The sequence below is a fragment of the Girardinichthys multiradiatus genome, chromosome 12 (assembly GCF_021462225.1).
Source record: "Girardinichthys multiradiatus isolate DD_20200921_A chromosome 12, DD_fGirMul_XY1, whole genome shotgun sequence".
Lineage (NCBI taxonomy): Eukaryota > Metazoa > Chordata > Actinopteri > Cyprinodontiformes > Goodeidae > Girardinichthys > Girardinichthys multiradiatus.
Genome location: NC_061805.1, coordinates 31,402,365 through 31,423,623, shown reverse-complemented (window position 1 = coordinate 31,423,623; position 21,259 = coordinate 31,402,365). Strand labels below are relative to the sequence as shown.

The window sequence follows — 21,259 nt, the reverse complement described above, 5'->3', positions numbered from 1 at the left end:
CAATTAATTACAATTAAAAAAAAACTGGGTTTCTGTAGTAAAATAATCAGTGAAACGATGATTAACACAGCTTCAGATAGATTGTACGCACATGAGTTTTGCTGTTTATTCATTTGCGCCCCTCTCTCAGCTGCCTCCCAGGCTGGCTTCACCCCTATAACCTCATTTCAGACCCAGCCCGGCACTAAACTGGAGAACTGTGACAAAGCCAAACATTTTTAACCACGGGTGCTGATTTATAGAGTTTGTTACCGCTGTAAAACTTTCAGGCATACCAGCACGAAAAATTGACTGTGGCACGGTAGAGCTGGGATGTATGAAGCGGGCTGATGGAAAGGGTACACCAGAGGCACTCCAACATTGCAGATGGGTTTCTCCTGGGTCCAAAAGCAGTTTTACCACACAACCTCTCACCTGATTCTAAATGTGCATTTTAACAATTTTAAATGAATTAATGTCTCAGTCTCCAGAGCTAAGCCAAAAGCGGAGATTGCATACAGAGCTTGGCCTCAAGGGACTGTGTTCATTCTGCCAAATAGATGGATATGGAGTATAGAGAACATGAATTCACAACCAGGACAGGGAATAGACGTCCCATCAGTGGCCTGACCTCTCCCAGCATGCTCGGCGCGTCCTGAGGGACGAAAATTCAAAATATATTCTCACAACTGTCAGATGGAAATGCACAGTAACACCAACAAATGAATAAAAGGTTGCCTGCAAGATAGCAACACTAATGTTACCTTTTCAATACTCTTTCAGTCAATCTGCCACTAATCAGACTCACCAGTAACATGTGTGCATCAAACCCTGACCCAAACCTCCCTCTGAGAAGAACAATGAATCTGGGATGGATGGCACCGAGAGAGAGAAGAGAGGAGAAGGAAGCAAAAACAGAAGGAGAAGAGATGTCTTCTTAATTAGCCAGTAATGATAAGATCTGACAAACAACATCTGTTTCCAGAAAGAAGGAGGAGGAGGAGGGCTGAAGGAGGGAAAGTGAGGGAAATGTTTGAGAGGGAGAAGGTGCGAGAGCGAGAGAGGCGGCTGGGAAACCTGTGAAGCCTAGACAACAGGGACCTGCTTGTAACAAAGTAAATGGGGAGTGGAGGGGATGTGTATGAGGGAGGGAATGCTTTGTAGCGTGACACAATGGAGGAACAGCGGATAAGAAGTATAACAGAAGTGGGAGAAAGACAGACAGGGGAGAGAAATCTGACAGGGTTGAGGGAGTCCAAGAGCCCGAACGTGAATGATAGACAGAGAGAGGAAAACAGATCAAAACTGAGAGAAAGCGAAGAACACAGAGAGAAGCTGGGAGACAACGTGCTGGAGGAGGAGAGTAGAAGAAGACCATGTGAATGTGGAGAAGAACCATCCAGAGGTCCAGGGTGCTGTAATTTACTGTCCGTGCCTAATACGCAGCAAATGTGTCGGAGCCGAGGCCAGCGAGAGGAGAGGAGAGGAGGAGCTGGGTGGCTGGTGAGGCTGAAGGGAGGGCAGGCAGAGTATCTGGGCTCTCAGCGGGCCTGCTGGGAGTCTGTCGGCAGTCACATCACCCCCTGCCCTCGTTCCTGACAGATTCATCAGAGCCCCAACACACACAGTAACACAGTCACACATCCATTCAAAACACTTCAATAAAATTACACTACAATTTCAATCTATGAATAAGTTCGAACATCGTCTGGAAATACCTTACAGAAAAATGCTGTCCTAAATTTAGATAAAAATAGATCAAGATTTCTTATACAAAGCTTTTCTTATTATTTCGCTCAATCATCTTGTTAGGAAATCCCCAATAATCAATCCAATCTCCCTTGTCAACTTTAATGTTTGTTTCTCATCAAACAATGACACCACCTTTGATTTTAGTTGTAGTTTCTTTAAGTATGTAAAAACTTTTCTTCAAAATTACAATGGCTACACAGCAGTTGCATGCTAAAAGTTTGTTGTTTCAATAAAAAAAGCAGCAAATTAAATAAAAGTTCGCAATGATTTGTGTTTTTGTCTTTTAAGCAACAGATATGATCACCTTTAGAAAAACTAATGAGCCTTTAGCTGTGAAGCCATTGGAAGACAGTTCACAGTAAATAGCAGATTTCTGACAATAAGTCAAGTGATGTTAATGTTCCTGAAGCAACTGTGTCCAAGGTGTGCTAAAGGACAGCCTCTGAACTCTCCATTTTTAAAAACTAACAAAAAAAGAACTAAGTAAAGCACACCAGCAGTTCTTTAAGAAATGCAACCTGTGTCTTTAAAGTGAACATTTTCTTTGCGGTTCATACCATAATTTTATAGCATGTACATTATTTTCTGCTTGAAATAATTAAGCCCCCGCTACACGTAAATATGTGATTTCTTTTTCCACAAAACATCTGAACCCATCTAATTTGTGTTGCAACAGAAATGAAGTACACCACTCTTCAAAATGTTAAAGTTTAAAATTCTCTGGCTCAAAAAACAAAACACTGTCTGTAGGCAATTTTATTGAAAATGCAGCCTGACTCTGACTATTGTGCCTCCTCCATGGTTACCCCTTACCTTACAGGTCATCCCTTTGAATTATAGTGAGGACAGCCCTAATTTTTGGTTATTTTAAAATGTTGAAGCACTTATACGAGTATTAACATGTAAATATGTGATTTTAAAATATTTTCCACACAATATCTGCACCTACATGAGAAAAATCCAATCCTAGATTAAGAAAGAGTGTTTGTTTATACGTATAAAGATTGAACAACTCTTCTTCAAAATCACAAAGGCTGCAAAACAAATGCATGCTATTTTTTTTTTTACACAGCAACAGCAAGAGATAAAAAAGCCAATAATGTTTTCTCCTAAGCAAGATGCGTGGTCTTAACAGGTAGTGCAAAAGCTGTAATTTCTTTAATGAGCTTTCAAAGACTTCCTAAAATCTAATATTTCATAAGAAACCATTGAGAATATAATAAAATACACAAAATCTTGTTATTTTACAAAATCATTACTGTTTAACATTAGAAATAGTAGCTGTGCGGTAATGAATCAGTGATGCTGATGTTTGTGACATTGCAGTTGTACAAAGTCTGTTGCAACAGAAATGATGCACAGAAAATGCTACTAAAATTTCCTTAGACTTCTAAATTTATTTTTCTAAAAAGAAAAGAAAAGCATGCTTTGCACGGTTGTTGAACAACGTGCCTCCTGCATAGTCAACCTTTACCTTGCAGGTTGTAGCATCACTTTATGGTAAAGCTCTAATCTCCTGTTATTTTTAAATATTTAAGCACTAATACAAGTATTAATAGGTAAATTTATGACGTAAAAATCTTATCCTGCCTGGTTATGACGCATAAGAAAGTCTTCTAAAGCTGATTAATCACATCAGTTTTAGGTAATAAAACAGATGTGAAAATATTAGTGTTTGAAAAAGTAATCGGAAACTGAAAAAAGAAGAGCTGTGGAGAAACCTGATTCCTGAGAAACACACAGTCTGTCCTGATCCCAGAAAAACAAACAGAAAAACAAGGTGACCGGCAGATCTGGTCCCGCAGCAGGGGGGCATTGTTAAGTCATCTGTGAAATTTAAGACCTGAACGAGGAGTTTGACCGAAATGAGTCACAAAACCGACTGTTGCTCCTCCCTGAGCAGCACCATCCAGCCAAACAAAAATACAGGCCTTATCCCTAAATACCACCACTAACTGGCCTCTAACTCCTAACTCACCCACAAATATACGCACATTAGTCAGATACTGATTGCACTGATACCGCATCGGATAACTAAACAAAGCAGGATATCAGGAAACAAATTACCAAATTTATTTACAATTTAAGAATATGCTCATTTCTCTTCCTCTCAGTGCTGCCTCTTCTTCCCTTGAGTGAAAACATTCTGCTGTTCTTTCTGGTCCTTATGCCCCCTCTGTTCACCCCCTATAAAAACAAGCCAGATCCACGGGAGGCTAAAGCCAGAAACACCTGCATAAGAGGAGTGAACGTGTCCAATCCTGACCTGTAATCTGCCACATTTCATAAACTTCCTGTTTACAATAGAGTGAAAGATCATGCCAACATGAGACATTTTAGAAGGCAACTTAACCAAAGGTCCCTGAACTTTTGTCTTCTGTCTAACTCTGATTGAAGCCCTGGCCGTCTGAAACTGTACCTGTCAGTGATTTTGATATTCCAGACATTCATCTTCTCTCCCTGTCTGTCTTCATGTCATTCTTCTGCTCATGTCGCCCCAAGGGAGGAGCTATCCCCATGCTCCTGTGCCAGCTGCTCAGTGGTCCAGCCTATGTGTCGCTTCACTGTGTGCATTAAAGCCTCAGACCCCCTGTTGCCACGCTGGCTGGTCCCCCCCCGCCTGAGGGGCTCGCTGACAGTGGGTCTGGAGGGACTGGACAGTAGTGGCCCACCAGGGAGAGCCCAGTGACAGTGGACTGAGCAGAGCAGGGGGTCTGACTATGTCTCTGTGCCTGTATGCACCTGTGACTGATGGGCAATTTAAACACTCATATTAATGTGTGAATCAGTGAGGACAAATTTAAGCCTGAAATCAACAAGCTGAAAACGCCTGTAGAAAAATCTGACATTTAATTTCAGTACATTCATGGAGTATGAAAGAAAAATTCATGATAAGAAATTATTATTTTTATCACAAAAAATCCCTTTAAAATATGTATGAATAAAACATTTTTGATCCATGTTTCTAGGAGCTTCTAAGCATTAATCCATACCATTGGGGGATAGATATGATGTGATGCAGAGGTAAATTGTTTTTGGCCACTGGACACCAGGCTGAGAGATTACCATATTTGTCTTGTCATCCTAGGCAGTAGCCAGGGTGGCAAAGAAGGTAAAAACACCCAAAATTTCAAAATCTCAATGTTAGAAGAGAGCAGCAGCTTGGGCCACCAAGCCTCCCTAAGAGCCATAAGAAGCTATCTCCATCATGAACTCTTTAAAACACCTGGACATTTTAAACAAACATCTGGTGGCCTCTGCTAAAAGACTGAAAATTATGTTGAACTAGATCTTTCAGCAGGATATGAGCTAAAAAAGATTGCCATATCTAATCAAATGCCCCCCCAGAAAACAAAATCTACCTAATTCTATTGCCATATCTGACTACTTTTCTGTCACAATGAAGAGTGCTGCTTTGTTGCAGAAAAAATAAATATAAGCAGCTGTAATTGTTCTTATCATCTAAAGTAAATTAAAGTGAAAAAAATCTGTAAGATGGGAGGATTTGCAGTCTGGCCTCGAATATAGGAGAATCCAGGACTCTGGACAGTATAGAGATTGTATCCGACCGTAATTAATGTTACAGAAGACTTCATAGTAAACAGGGATTGTACAAAGCATTGACAGCAGGTGTATCTGTAATGCCACTAATGCTTTTGATAAAAACAAATGAAATATTTCTTAAAATTGTTTTTACAGAGGACACATTTACTCAAATAAAAGTTTGTACTTCCACATTTTTTGCTTAAGAATATGCTACTTGAATAAAACAAATTAATTTTAGGCTTGTGACACATTTTTACCAGGAGTGCCAAGAAATTACTATGTCTTACTAGTGTTTAATGCCACTGAACCACCACATGGGGCTTAAAGCACAGGTTGAATACGTTAAGGATGAAGACAGGCAAAAAGACTGCACAAGGCCCAGGGAGTACTTGTGTTTTGTAACTGAAAACATGGTTATCTTTCTCCTCCATCCTTTTGATTGTGTTTTTGGACAAATAGATATATTATTATATTATAGGGATCAAAACTTCCTATTTCTTCTGAAAGAAATTTGTTGAGATATGTTGTCAAATCATCAACTTTAGCTCATTCTGCAACAAAATGCTCCTATAGAGTTTCTATAAACATCAGCTTTTCTACAAAATAATAATAATTATTATTATCAAAATGATTAGCAGAAACAGTACTAGCTTAATGTGTACAGCATGTCAGTGTCCTTTTAAAGTCCTGAATTTAAGAATGTAAGCAGATATATAAAATAAAAGTCTATATAGTGAGTCTAAGAAAATAATCTCCTAAAATGACATTATTGTCTCAGAAATAAAACCTTAGAGTGCCTATATAACGGCCTAACAGAGCAACTTGGCGGCAGATTTTGAGTACGCATCTGGGAGTGGGGAGGAATTCGACCCCTGACACGGTCCAAAAAAATGCAGCAGCATTTATTCTCTGGCTGATAGTTTAATGTTCTTTTCCCAAAGATTTTTAAGTTTCTATTTTGCTTTTTGGCTGCAAGCAGAAGAATGAGGAGACAGCAGTCCCCCACCATTAGTAGGACAAGGAGAAACTGCTGCGGCCTGCGGTGAGGGCAAGGTAGATGCTCTCCAAGCATCATTGTACATTTTTTAAGATTTGCTTCTGACAAGCAGGAAACAAGCAGATGGAAAGGCTAATTTTGAAACAGATGGTCAGACTGACATAACGCATCAGCAGACATTTGCATAAAGCAACAAATGGGAACTGAATTTACTGTCAAAACTTGTAGGGACACTTCAAACTTCAAGCTGAAATAAGCCGTCGTTTTACTGAGATTTAACATGTATGTTGTGTTCCCTCTTTTCACATGAAAAACAGTTTGAAGAATTCATCACAGCTAAAACAATTAACAGCCGATGAAACCAATAAGAACGAACTGGGGACTTTTATAATGGAGTTGAAGCTAACCAATTTTCTCCTAAATTGATTTGCTAAGATACAAAACAAAAAATTAAAACAGTTTTGTTCACTAGCTTGAAAAACAACTTGTACCAGTGGTACACATAACCAGAACCAAAACAACAAACAGATCAATACAGCCTACAACCTGAGATTAAGAGTAATGGATTCTTGTTGGAGCCGAGCATCTGAAGTCATTTTCACCACAAATAATAAGAAGTAAAACAGCAGAATATTTGAAGTTTATTGAAATGTGTGATACATGTTTGACGTTTAAATGTTTCAGACTTTAAAAGGAATATGTAGGAAATGTGAGATTTTACTGTTAGTGTATTTTCAAGCGTTGGGGGAGGAAAATGCCCTATTGACAACATTGGAAAATTTCTATTGATTATTCTTCTTTTCTCAGAGCAGTGGCTTGTTAAAAAAGAGCCCTCTTGGAAACACGATCAATTAGTGAGATAGTGCTTGCCATTGATCACCCGACTGCCCCTCACAAGGCCTCATACGATGGATCCCTCCACACACACTCCTTATGACTAACTATTGATCTGGGCTCCTTAGCCAAATTTAAAAGCACACACTCACGCCACCCCCTCCTCCCCGTCTGAACCGCACGGACTAACACTAATACTGACATCTGCTTGTCTCCATTGTAAAAACCCGTGGTTCACTCATAAATCCTGGGCCCAGAACCAATATAGTTTCTGAGAGGTCAGGGTTCATGAATTGTAATAACACCACCGTTACCGGATCTGCCTCGGTTACAATTGAGAGCACAAACAGAATGATAACTGGTGGAAAATGTTACTTTTTAAAACAAGGCTGGTTATATTCATTTATTTCAGGTTTTGGTCATTAAAGTGGTTTCAGAATGTAATCCCACAGTCTCAAGAAGCTGCAAGCAGCCACTATTTGGCTGAACGATTCATATTTCTTTTAAATAGAAAGATTTAGTTGAAGTAGTCCTGCTTTAATAAGAAATAAAAAAGTGATATAAAGTTTACCACAAGGGTTAGATGAGCAAAATTTATGGTGATGAGCTAAGAGTAATCGATCTCTTTTTTTTCTACTAATCAATCATCAAACCAATCAGTGAGCTGGCCACCCCATCAGTCAAAGATAAGTGGGCCTTCTGCAAACAGAGAAGCCACTTCAAGACTATAGTGGTTCACCAGTGTTAAGAATATACCGATGTAACACTATTAGACGCAGCAGGCAGTGGAGCATTAGATAATGCTCGCCTATATAAGCAACTTGAGTCATCTCTTTGTCAGCGGCTGCCCTTGCCCTTTTCATCCTTCCGTCCCTGCAACCCCCCACCAACCTCCACCCCACCAACCTCCACCCCCAACCCCACCCTCCTCGTGGATCAGCTGTGATATCCTGTCTTTCTCTTTTCTCTCAAATCAGGATTAGTAAGTAGGAGGGGTGCAGGGGCGCTGCAGGGGGGAGCAACGGGGGATTGTGGCTGCAGCAGCACCAGCAGTGGTAGCAAGGGGAGAAAAAGGGGGAGAGAAAACTGAAACAATATGGAAAGGAGATTAGAAAAGTGGGGGTTTGGGGCCGTTTGGGGAATTGCAAACTCCCTTGTGCTTGGGTAGGTGTCCTAATGACACTGCCTAATTATGGCAAAATTAGACAGGCTAAAGGGAATGGGGTAGGGGGCGAAAGAGATGGAAAAGGGAAAGAGAAGAAGAGCATGGGAATTAAGAAATTGGGAGTCAAAATAGTAGGAAAATGAAGCGAATGAAAAGAGGGAGAGGGGTGTGCAAGCTTAGGCGGGTGGGGGGGCTAAAAGGAAGGAGGCACGAGGCTGCGAGTGTGAGAATAAAGAGCAAAAGAAGGAAGAAAAAGGGTGGAAAGCAGCGGCTGGGTGACTGGAGTGAGTGGGCCCCAGCACGCTGCATGTTAATTGGAGAACAGGTGTTGGGGCTGGGAGCAGGAGGCTGATTACTGCAGCCACAGAAACAGACCATCTCCTACACACACATGAAGGCTGAAGACAAACACGCACACGTCCATACACATATGAATAATTTAAGCTCCAAGCAGTGACTGGGAAAAAAGGTCACAGTAAGGGTCACACAGACATACAGACAATCGTTCATACATCCATATACATACATAAATAAAGAATTGCAACACAAACTCTAAAAACATACATCTTTCTAGTGTGCACACAAGCAGCACAGACCTTCGGGGGATAGGCATGCAAACTGTGCTCAACCAATCACTTTAGGTTCCCTCTTGGAACAGTAAAGGCCATCTGGGTCAGGCAAAATTTCATTGGCTTATCAGAAAATAACAGGCTTCTAATAGGTTGATCCCTGAAGAGAAGATTTTGCTGGCTAGTTATGATGGCAAAGCTCCCATTAAGATAAAATGGGCCCAATCTGATTAGATTTTCACAGGTCAGTGATTTCACCCCACGAAAGCCACACAGGAGTATAAACTTATATATAGACAGCTAAAAAGTATGGTTTGTTCTCACTGAAGCGCTGAAAAACTACTTACAATCTAATTTCCAAGATGTTCGGTCATGTTGGAAGGAGGAATGAAATAAAAAAAGGGGGTCATTGTTTGAGCCGTGTGCCACTGTAAATGGAAAAAGCAGCTGCTCTGCTGTATTCTGGGAAAATTCAAGAAAGAACAGCCCAAATTTTTTTCTTTTTCCGTAATATGAAAACTATCTTCAGCTGAGATCCTCAGAGACACACTGTCAACAGCCAGCCAGCTTGAACTGAGGAGGGGAAAAAGAAAAGGGTCCTTGACGTATATGAAGTGTGTGTTTCCTTGACAGACAATTGAAGGGAAGAAGATCAGGAAGAGGGGCAGAAAGGTGGGAGTGGGAGAGAGAGATAGGAAAAAGGTGATGAGGGTTGGGTCTCTGACATCACAAAGAAACTATTCCACATGTATGGTTTGCTAGTGAGCATTCATCACTGCGGTTAATGCCTAGCAGACAGTACAAGGCCTCCGGGAAGCCCAGGACGTGAAGTCTTACCCGCACGCTAATTATGGAGGGGTGGTCATCTGGCGCTAAAACTGATAACTGGCTGTGAAGGTGAGCATTTATCATGAGAGTAAAATTGGAGAATTGAAGCAAACTCATGCTTCTGATGAAAGGGAACCTGTGCTTATGTCATGTTTCAGGCTTATCATCTGTTCTGAACATGCTGTTCAAAGTTTACTTTAGTTACAGATTTTAATGTTTTAACATTTGTGTTTAAACTCCTGAAACAGTAAATATATGAAATGAATAAGGGTTGAAATGACCAACAGCCTTCAAATCACATTTTCTTCAGTTTTATTTGTGTGTGTTCTAATCTGGCAGCTTAGGCAAACAGTATGGTGGGTCAGGGAGCCTTACAGTGTCAGGTCACATTTGGTCTACAAAAAGGGGACTGCTTAAAACTGTGTAAAAACTATCTTCAGTTTTAGGGAGTAAAAAAAATTGATCCATGTCTCCATTTCATGCTGTGTAAGTATGTACTTCCATATATGCTAAGAGGAAAGTCTGAACATTAAGTGTGTAGAGGTGGCTATTTGTGAGGATTTGGACTGAATTTGTGAGGGACATGCTTTCATATTATTACCTGTCAATGATGACCGGATCAGAGGGCGTCTCGTTTCGATTGCCACAACTTTTCTTCTCGCAGCAGCGGCTTAGTGGGTGATTAAAGAAAAAGAAAAAAAGTCAGAAAATGAAACCAAACTAGCTATTATTTGTCTGGCCCATCAGTATCCACAGTCCCAGACAACTCTGCCCCGTGGTCAGCCAAAATCCAGAAACACACAAAAGAGGCATGAGAGGGGAGGGGAGGAATAGACAAAAGAAGAAAAGAGGAAGAGAAGGTACAACAACACCCTACAAACAGTGAGAGACCATTCAAAAGTGAAAAGCCAGCCAGGCAATCTGTCACATTGATTCTGAAATCAAACTCTACCCCCATGCAGCTCCACTGCACACATACGCACACATATACACCCTGTCCCACAGCATCCTACCATTCGTCAGCGGTTCTGTCCGAGGAGCCTGCTGGCCAGCCACCCACACCCCCACACACCTCCCAGTCCCCTCCACTGCATAACAAAAGTGCCCCCACCCCTAACCATCTGCCACCCCTACACCTCGCCTCAGCCCTCCCGTGTCCCAGCTTGGCCCTGCCCTTCCCCCCTCCGCCCCCCTGTCAGACGGCCTCACTCCCCAGCTGTGACGCTTGCCCTCTGCCTCCTCGGCTCTGTTATTAGCCAGCTGTGAGTCACATTCGGGCATCTGCTGGCCACACAATGGCAGAGCCCGGTCCATCTCAGTTCCTCTCTGTGTGTCCCAGGACATTCTTTACCTCACTGAATCCCAGGTCACTGCCCCACTTCCGGACCACGCTCCTCATCCATAACCCTCCTTTCACGCGTCCTCTTTCTTCACCTCATAACAATAAAATCTCATTGGCCCTAATTCAAATTCAAGTTTTTAAACAGTATTAAATCAACTCTTTAACACTGCTTCCCAGAGTACACTTGTCATCCCATGTTCACTCATGCCATCTTATAGTCCAATGAGCAAAGAGGGGACATTGTCCTCATTAATTGCTTGGTGCTTTTAGCTGAGTTCTGTCTGCAAAAATCCCAGCTCAGAAAGAGAGGGGGCCCAAGAACAAACAGGAGCTGGACCCGTGACCAGCTGCGATACAGCAGAAAGCAGCAGGGGGTTAGCACTGTAACAAGAATGATGACAGACAGGGTATACTTATAATTTAACTGCAACCCCATTTTTAAGAAAAACAATCCCTAAAACACATTTCATCCACAGTGAGAAAACCAGAGTGTAAAAGGCTAATGGATATTTGGATTTAGTCCCTTCAGGCAAAAGCTTTGTTCAGTGTATGTCACTCACCTGCACATAACCTCATGTGTGAGCAGAACTCTGCACATTTCTGGATTCTTGTTCTGGCCTTCGTATGATATGGGCTGCAAGGAGGAAAGAAACACCAATGGGACAGGTTTAGTTTCATGTGGAATAAGTAAACTAATTTATTTAGAATAAATAGAAATCCATTCATTCAAGGAAAGTCTGCCAACCTGTTTGGTGACAGAGTCGATCAGTCGTGCATAAAGATCTTGCTCTGTACGAACCCCTGTGAGAAAAAAAGACAGGATTTGGATATCATCAATAACTTTGAAACTTGTTCTTAGTAGGAGGAAGCAGAAGAATTATTATACATGTGGATCATTTTCATATGATAAATCAACAGCCATCAAGTCTGTTTTCTTTAAATCATATCAATACCACAGTTATGTATGTCAAGGGCAGTCCTGAAATTCTCAGGAATGCTCTGAACAACCACTAAAGGCTAAAAATAAAGATACCAGATTTATTCTTTTTCAACCTCCCGACAGTCTCTCACAAAAAACAGTATTGAACTCAGTCCAAACAACTGAGAAAAACAAGAGTGGTGTGCAATCATATTTTTTCGGCAATGGTTTCTGAGGGAATTGAGTCATTTGATGTTTGGCAAACATTTCTCATGTTCTAATTTAGGGCCATAATTTACAGGATTCTCACGGATTTGTCAGGATGTACTGTTTGTGGTTGTTTCTGCATTGGCTTTGGGCTTTGCTCGGAGTTCAGATAATTGACAAAGGGTTATAAACCAATATACTCTTTGAGCTTTTTCACATTTTGTCACATTAAAAACACAACATCTAATTTACTGTTGGGGAATTTCAATGGAGTAGGGGTATCAGTGGATAGTTGTGAAGCAGAAGGAAATGATACATGGATTTAAAAGTTGTTTTTTTTCCAATAAAACTTTGAAAGTGTGGCGTACATTTCCATTCATACCCTTTTACTTTGTTATCCCTCAATAAAATCTTGTGACACCAATATGAGTTGCACATGTTTGGTGACTTGTATGTATGACAGATTTGCACATGTAGAGACTGGCTTTGTTGCGTTCCAGTTGGATATGAACTGAAGTTTGACTAAGCCATTCAAACACTTGAATATGCTTTGATCTAAACCATTACATTTTTGCTCTGGCTGTATGTTTAGTATCGTTGTCCTGCTGTAGGTGAACCCTTTGCCCCAATTTTGAGTTTTTTGCAGCTTCCAGCAGGTTTCCTTCCATCATAGCAATGTATTAAGCATCCCCACAGCATGAGGTCACCATGTTTCACTGTGTCGGTTTTCCACTACAGCACTTTGCATGTACAGGAAAAAGTGTAATTTTGGTCTCATCTGACCAGAGCTCTTTCTTCCACATGTTTGCTGGTTCCCCTGCATGACTTGTGGCAGACTGCAAAACTAGACTTTTCATTGCTTTCTTTTAACGCTGTGTGTTCCTTGGTCTTCACAATGCTGCTAGTACACTAATCTTGTCTAACAAATTTCTGAGGTTCTCACAGAACAACTGACTAATTTACACACTGGTGGATTAGGTGACTTCTACTGGATTTTGCTCTGGATTTTATTTGAGGGTATGAGTGTAAAGGAGGGCAAATTCAAACGTACACCACAGCTTTCAGATTTGTTTGTTAAAACCATTAGAACTTTCCTTCACTTGACAATTATTTGATACTTTGTGTTGGTCCATTGCAATAAACCAGAATAAAATCCCACGAAGTTGTTGGTTGTAAACTGACAAAATATGAAAATGTTCAAGGCATCAATCTGTGGCTAAAATAATATTTAGAAACTTTTGAGTCTCTGTTGGAGATTTCCAACCTCCTCTGTGAAGCACCGAATGGAAGGAAACATATAATGAATTACTGCATGAGAGAAGACAATCTTCCTCGTGGATTTCCTCTACATAGACTTTTGAGAGTATTGCTTTTAAAATGTGTTCCTCTCATCAAAGTCTCGATTGAGACGCCTTTGATATAGCTTGGGGGAGGGGGGGCATGTAGAGGAAGTGCTCTTGGCGTGCTTGCATGTACATGTGGTGCATTTTTCTCTACACGAAGAGGGCTTCTCCAGAACTCGCCTTTTATCTTCTCTCCCATGGGTGCCACTGGGATGGCAGAGCAGGGGCAGCAGTGGCTCATGGGAATCACATTTTTCTGTGCATCTCCTGATCTGATGTGAAGGAACTATGGGGGCAGAAGATGGGGGTTTGGATGGGGTGGCAACATTTAGCTAATTTTCCTCTACTTGAGCCCAAAGGTAGCTGCTTGGAGAGCTTTAAAATCTTAGACGAGACAGATCAGACAATAAGCTGCATGGGGAGGATTTGGCAGACAAGGTGTGTGTCCCGCTAAACTCTTACAACTCCTGATTGTGAGTCTAAAAGAGCTACTTATGGCACAATTAAATCAAAATACAGTCCAAGAAACAGATTTTGGTGTCAACTCACCATTACTGTAGAGGAGCTGTAGCTTGTAGTGAGTGCCGTTGTTTGTTTTTTCTCCAGTCTGCTCCTTGGAAAGAGGGGAAACACACATAGAGGGAAGCACAATGCATGCCACTGAGTACACTCAGTTATAGGTAGTTTTACATGGGCATGCCAAGTCTATTAAAATCATGGAGCATGCTCTTTTCTTTGGAGCATCTTCCAGATCAGAACAGCAAAGCTCAGAGTTCATCATGCTTATAAGCCAAGCACTCAACCTTCAGCTAGAGGCTTGCTGTAAAGACTGAGCCCTAGTCTCCGATACAAGCGTCCTGACATGGAGATCTAACCAAATGGTAGTTTCTGCAGCAAAGCAAGGGGAACATTTGTACATGCCTGTGTGTGTGTGGGAAGAAAATTATGTTCCCCTGCTGTGTGTGAGCCCGAGCACCAGTGGACCTTGACATAAAAAAACTTCTTTTCCACCATCCCTCCTTTGCCCAAGCTTTCACTTCTTTCCTGTTTTGCTCTTGTTCTGCCTCTTTCTTTCTCATCCTCTACCTCCACTGGTCTTTCTAAGTGGTCTCAAAGGAATGCTCTCTGGTCCAATAACCCAGGAGGCCTGCATCTCACAGAGATGAGCTCAGGAAAGGAGGAGAGCAAGAAAGGAGATTGGGGAGTGAAAAAGATACAGGCAAAATGAGGCAGTTGTAAAGACAGAAGAAGAAAGTGCAGGAATTAAGATGCATGAAGACCAACTCAGAGCCTAATATGAGGAGTGAGACTGAGACACAACAGGTGATAGATGGATGCCTGGCTTCATAAAGTTTTTCGAAATGCACTCAGAGGAGCATTTATTTTGTCATACCATCGCTTTACTGCTGCATAATTGCGAGGCAAAAACAGATGCCAGGGTAACCATGCAGAAAATGAACTTCTCCCCTGTCATCATTTGAGTCTGCGCTGGCCTGTATGGCACAACAAGCAGCAAAGTGACAGCTTTCAATCTTGGAATAAGCACCGCTGCCTACATCAGTTACAGCACAAGAACTATGTTTGAGCTTCTCGTGACAGGAAGGTGTTCCCCTATTTATTCCTCTCAGGACAGATCTGCAGGAGATGTCCACTCTCCACAACAGAAAGCTCAAACATCCATCAGCTGTGGCCAGAGGGCTCACTTCTCCATATACAACTCTTCCTCCACCCTAAACTCTTCCTCATTTTGTTCCTGTCCAAACTGAGGATTTTCAGACTCAACAGACACCCTTCCACTAAAGCACGGGGGGCTTTAACAAAAAGACACTTTGATGATTAGTTCACTGTATATCGTAACAGCAGCAAGCATGATTTGCATTTTAAAAAGTGGTGATATCCTCCTAATGAGGCAAGCTGCTAATTAGTCATTAGATATTCTTTTTCAATCCCCCATCATCAGCTCATTGAGGGTGAAGCTTGTGTAAACATGTAGCCGTCAACTGTTCAATATGTTTTGGTTGTACTCAGGATGGGGGAGATCAAGTTAAACACCTGGTTATAGTGAAATATTTTCTGATTTTAAACATTTTAATATTTTTAAACTGCATATTTCTATAAGTAGAGTTTGGATTAAAAAGTTTATTGGCATCCTCAGACAACCATTAGCACAGAAAGGCATTCACCTTATCGTGCTCAACAAAGTCCACAAACGCGGTCCTCTCCACCTCCACTGGTTGGCCGTGTCTGTCATAGAGGGCCAGGACAAAGTGGAAGAAGTTGGACTTGCGGAGATTGGAGGGCGGCTGCTTCTCAAAGTGAGCTCTTGACAGGGCCACTCCACTGAAGACACAACAGCAAGAAACACAATCAGCTCTCAGGAATCATTGTGTTCAGTTTACCTCTCTGTTTGAGTGGCTAATGCATTCTTCTCCAAATCAAAATATAAGAGTAAAAGACTGGAAACATCATTTTGAGAATTATATCTGTTTAAAGATGGAGACATTCAATAAAAACAATTTAAACAATTAAAAGTTTAACCTGTTTTAATTTTTCCTTCTTTTTTATTGGAGTATGAAAACATGCCTGAAGTAAATAAATCATAGACCTGCTGCAAAACTTTTCTCATGACTTGCTTCATTATTTGCAGAAACATGAAGTCAGATCAGTTTAGCTCATGTTTTACCCATTTAAAAATACTTGATTTAAATGTTAAAATAAAAAGCATTGTTAAACGACATTTTTTAGGCTAAAAACAACAAAACCCAGCACATAAAAATAATGAAACCCATCAAAAAACACGTTTGTACCTTCTGCAAGTGAAGAAGCATCTTATTAAAATTCAAAACATAAAATATTGATAAATATCAGTTTGGGTTTTGAGCATATGGCTTTATGTCTCCATTCAGTTTAAAAGACAAAAGTGAGGTTCTGCTGATCAGATATTTAAATGTATTTAAGTTCAGCTTTGAAATGGTCCAGTTAAAAATGTTTTTCATTTCAGTACTGATCTTTTATTTGATATTGCGGTTGGTTCATATAAAAGAGATAAATACGAACCATAATCATCCTTTGATAATTCTTCTTTTTTCTTATTATAATAAACTAAATATTGCGCCTGTTCGAATAATATTTTCAGCTCAACGAAAATCCGACGTTTTGCACTGGATTATCCAAAAAGATCCAACTGACTTTCTTTATTACATACATACAACAATTATAGCTAAAGCTTCACTTGTTCCCTGTTCGTTTTCCTGAAAATTAAAGCTGCGCTATTTTGGATGATTGCGACTTAACTTTGATCTCTGCTGGGAACATGAGAACAGAGATATATGCAAGAGATTAAAAAGAAAATGTTTCATTCTGACAACATGCAACTTATAAAATTGAGTTTTCTCTTTTTGAGAAGATTGACAATTGTTTAAGTAGTAAATATGTTTTTTTGAAGAAAAAATTTAGAGAAATAAAGAAAAATATGCTGTACGAGTTAAGTTGCTATATTTAATTAAATGCATAATAATGTTTAATGCTTAAGGATTTTCGGGTTAAAGCTTTCGCGCAAAATATACAGTTTTGATTAAAACATTAATATTTTGGTCAGGGAATCTCCTGTTGCGCTTCTAACCAAAAACCGGATTTTAACTGTAAACCCAACTTGTTGCGTCCTTTTTAAAAGGTTTATTTATCAGAATGTGAACTGTTGTTTTCAAATTTTACAACAAGTCTTTTCCTACTATTTTCTGGTTTTATTCTGACATCTTCACTCCAAACAGTTTTCTTACAAGCCGTAAATCAAAGTTCCGCACTGTTCTGAAAATGTATTGTTGCGGAATAAGTTGAGTTTACCTCTGCGCTGCAACGTTCGCATCCACGACCCCAACATTACGCACCCACGACCGGACTGGATCCATCTCCTCTCCAAGAGTCCTCTCTTTTAATCCGCTCACGTCTCGTATCAGTTGCTCCTGGATCCCGAACATTTAAAACCGTGTCCTGGTCGTTTGGATGACTTTTTAAACTGTTATTTTGATTTGTTTCGAAACACAAAGATGACCTGCACAAGCTGAAGTACTTCAGTAGCCAACAGAATGTCCACTTCAGAGCGCTGCGCTCCCCAAAAAGGCGTCGCAAATGAAGCTTTCAGTGAGCTTTGGGGAAACAATGAACGACTGGTGCTGTGTTGTGACTTTAAATATGGCTCAGGAGAAATCCGCACGGACTTTCTTTCATTCAAGGCTCAAAAGATGAATGTAAATATATGTATCCACAGATTACAAGCATTGTCCGAGCGCACATCTCGAGCGGGAGTGGGAGCGCAGCGGATCATCTGCTCCGACAGAGAGGATCAGACGAGACTGGAGATGGTCTTTAAAAGTGGATCTGCGCGCAGAAAGTCTTCCTTTGTCACAATGCCGGGTAGGATCAAAACAGCTGATCCTGAGGCCAGAAGGCTTGGAGTGAGCCGCTGTCCTGGAGCATGAATGAGACCCTCCACCGGGATGGAGCATGGAGGAGGGGCCAAGTGCCATATGGGGGCCCGATTGTTGAAATGGATGCTCTCATTGGTGTAAAGTCCATCCGTCGTTTGGACTGCTGCCAGATTCAGCATCCAACTGGTGACTCTCACAGCAAACTTTCACACGACAGTTCGACCAGGTTTACATCATTTTCAAAACGGCAACATTTTAATGTTTGCATGACAGAAGATTTTATTTGAGAAACAAATGACTATCATTGAGAATGTGTAAAAAAATTCTTTATTCTATGTACATCCAAAAGAGAAACAAATGTATATGTAAGTTTTCATAGCTTTCTTCCAAAAAACAATATAGATAAATAAAATGTAGACAAAGTGTTGAGTCTGTAAATGCGTTTTTTATTTAGGCATCTTTGTGACAGTACAGTTTAAAGTTCTCTTTGAACGCTGTGGTTACACTAATAAAACAAACTAAGAATTTAGCCAATGAAATCTGTTTAAGAATTTCTTTAAATTTTATTTCAGTAGTATATTATAAATTATATACAGCTAGAAGACATTTAAAAGAATTAGTTAAACTCCAATTAATTGATGTACTTACTCAATAAAATTAATTAAATTATAACTTTTGCTGATTCCGTTTGTTTTCCTATGTTAAAATTAAATTAAAATAAATAGGAATTGTGTGATGAAGGCATAAAATGCTAGAAAAAATAAGGTTTTCAAATCTACTATAACAAAAGGCATGCAAAGCTTTTCATGGACAAGTTGAGTAAAGACGTGCAGTTTATTGACAGAGACAGTCTCAGGGAAGAAGAAGCTCTGCTTGCTAGCAACCGGTGTTGCCATCTTTGTCACTATTTCAACCAAGTATTCAGATTCCCTTTTAATTGTATTCCAAGCTAGGGACTAGCAACAAATCTAGTGACTTTTTCTGGTGTTATGAGACTTTTGAAGACTCTGAGGTGAAAGAACATCTCATTCCTAGCAGTAAGTGCTGCTGTAGATCTTTAGCTATCCCAAAGTGCTCACATGTGGCCAAGTCCTCACACAGCAGTCCTTCCCAGTTGCAGTCAGCATAGGAAATGTTCACTCTGATTGATGAGGGGACTTGGTGTGTGTGTGTGGGGGGGGGATGCTTCAAAACACAGCTTGACATTTATGAAACATTATGTTGTATAAATGAAAAAACACAACAAAATCAGTTTTCAAAGCTTTCTGGGATTGGGACCAACTTGGATTGGTCAAACTGGGACAGTTTGTGACTTGTGAAACATCTGATGTGTGTCACGGTGTGGTTTTGGATCGGACCAAAGTGCAGACAAGAGCTCGGCAAGGTCAAAAAAGTAGCAAAATCACTGCAGATTTCCCAAGGCAAGGCGTGGCAAAAAACAAAGCATAATCATGGAAGAGAACGAGGTGTGACCAACACAAGGAACCAGCAACAAACAATGACACAAAACCAACTAATATACTGAGGGATAACAAAGGGCAGGTAATCAGAGAAAACAGGGAACAGGTGTGACAAGGAGGCAGAAGGAATAGGTGAAACAAATACAAAGGCTGAGGATGGGGAAAGTAACTAATAAACAATAAACAGAAACACAGACCAAGCAAACCTATAGACAAAGATAAATAATCAAATGGGGAATAAGAAAACTAGAATAATCATGACTATAGTAAACAGAGAAACTAGAGGGAACATAGGAACAACAATAACAACCTGAGAACAAACAAAGAACCCATAAAGAAAACCTGAATACAAAAGTAAACAAACCTAACCACACTGACTGAAATAACTGGAAAGGAAACAGAAAATAAACTAGTAAACAAGAAGAGTGCAAAGGAACAAATAAAACACAATTAACCACAAAGATACTAAAGAGAAATAAAACTAGAAAATCCAGGGAAGACCAAGAACTATAATAATTACAATAATAATAATAATAATAATAATAAACCATACAAAGTAATAAGAAAACAACCATAAACGAACTTAAGAAGTAAACACTAGGAGGCGGAAGAGGGAGAAAAGAAAAACATGATACAAAAACCAAAATAGAAAAATCTAAGCAAAAGGTAAACAAACACAAAGCCACAAACAGAGTCCAAAAATGTCACTCCGTGACAATGTGTTTGTGAAAAGAAATGGGCACTGCATATAATGCATGTAAGTGGAACATAAAATTTAAGCCAAACCAGACTGTTAATGTTATAAACTTGTTAAAACACATTGGGTGGGTGTGCATGGTTTCTTAAAATACATCATGTGATCATTTAGCCTCTCCTAGAAATTGTTAAGACAGTCAATAGCTGCTCTCCTCACCGAGGTGTTGCGCACATCACTTGCAAGATCTGAGTTTAACATTAGCACTGTTGCTGAACTAGTTAAAGATGAATCAAAACTTTTTTAATCTATTCTGACAAGGTTGGATGTTGATCTTTTTCCTGAAAGCAAGTGCCTGAGGGCAAGAAGGCTTATCTTGCAATTTAACTTTAGCATTAGCTAATCTATCTATATCTGGGTGCAAACATAAATCCTTGCTCCAACTCAGAAACCTTCTCAACCACCTGTCCTATAACAAATGTTGAGTTTTACTAAGTTGACACACCACATACAACAAATGAGAATAACGGTTGACTGAACCAACATCTTCAGTTAAATTCTAATTATAATGAATTATAATGCTAAGGCCGGACTTGTGACCAAAAAGAAGTTGCTAATGTTGTTTGAATTTAACCAATATTAACTACTGGTGCTCGATAAAAAAAATTTAAATGATTTTAATGGCTTAAATTCAACACCCTCCAAAATTCCTTTTTTATAGTGTAGCATCCTTTGTAGCTAAAGAAAATCCTCTTTGGTCTTTTCATTCAAATCAGCGTTTAACACAAGTGCGCACTCGACAGGGGCGCGTCTTAAAGCTGCTCCACCGTCTGCTCCTTTGAACGCTGTGATTTCACTGAGGACGCATCGCATCAGTGTCAGGAGAAACAATGACCGTCTGGTTGCTCCATCAATCTGCAACAGCAGCCGACGGGGCTGCGCTCCCATTGGCGTTGGATCCCCTGCCTGACAGAGCCCGAAATGAGTTCCTAATCAGCGCTAGGGAGCATAATCTCAAATCTTTCCATCATGGTCTATAAAGGTATAACATTTGATCAGTTTAACTTCGCGGTTGAATTTTATGGCTTATTGGCAGTAAAACTGTTTTACTCTGTGAAGCCAAAAAAGAAAACCCGTTTCTATTACAAATGTACAAACTTTTCCTTGTGTCTTTTGAATATGAGTTTAATCCTAATC

The 21,259-nt window shown here is 40.2% G+C and overlaps 1 protein-coding gene across 4 annotated transcripts in view; it reads right to left on the bottom strand.

The window, feature by feature from the left end:
- The window catches only part of ebf2 (EBF transcription factor 2), a 40,460-nt gene extending 22,308 nt beyond the window's left edge, over positions 1 to 18,152 (bottom strand). For 2 of the 4 annotated variants that reach the window (XM_047380251.1, XM_047380253.1), the window contains exons 1-6: positions 17,325 to 18,152; positions 15,665 to 15,821; positions 14,031 to 14,094; positions 11,758 to 11,813; positions 11,573 to 11,646; positions 10,272 to 10,340 (exon numbers count right to left, since the gene is read on the bottom strand). In XM_047380251.1, coding sequence (XP_047236207.1) covers positions 10,272 to 10,340; positions 11,573 to 11,646; positions 11,758 to 11,813; positions 14,031 to 14,094; positions 15,665 to 15,821; positions 17,325 to 17,458 — 554 coding nt within the window. In that variant the 5' untranslated portion in view covers positions 17,459 to 18,152. The remainder of the gene's footprint in view (positions 1 to 10,271; positions 10,341 to 11,572; positions 11,647 to 11,757; positions 11,814 to 14,030; positions 14,095 to 15,664; positions 15,822 to 17,324) is intronic. The other 2 variants (XM_047380252.1, XM_047380254.1) reach the window with 2 other exon arrangements.
- Positions 18,153 to 21,259: the final 3,107 nt, after the last annotated feature.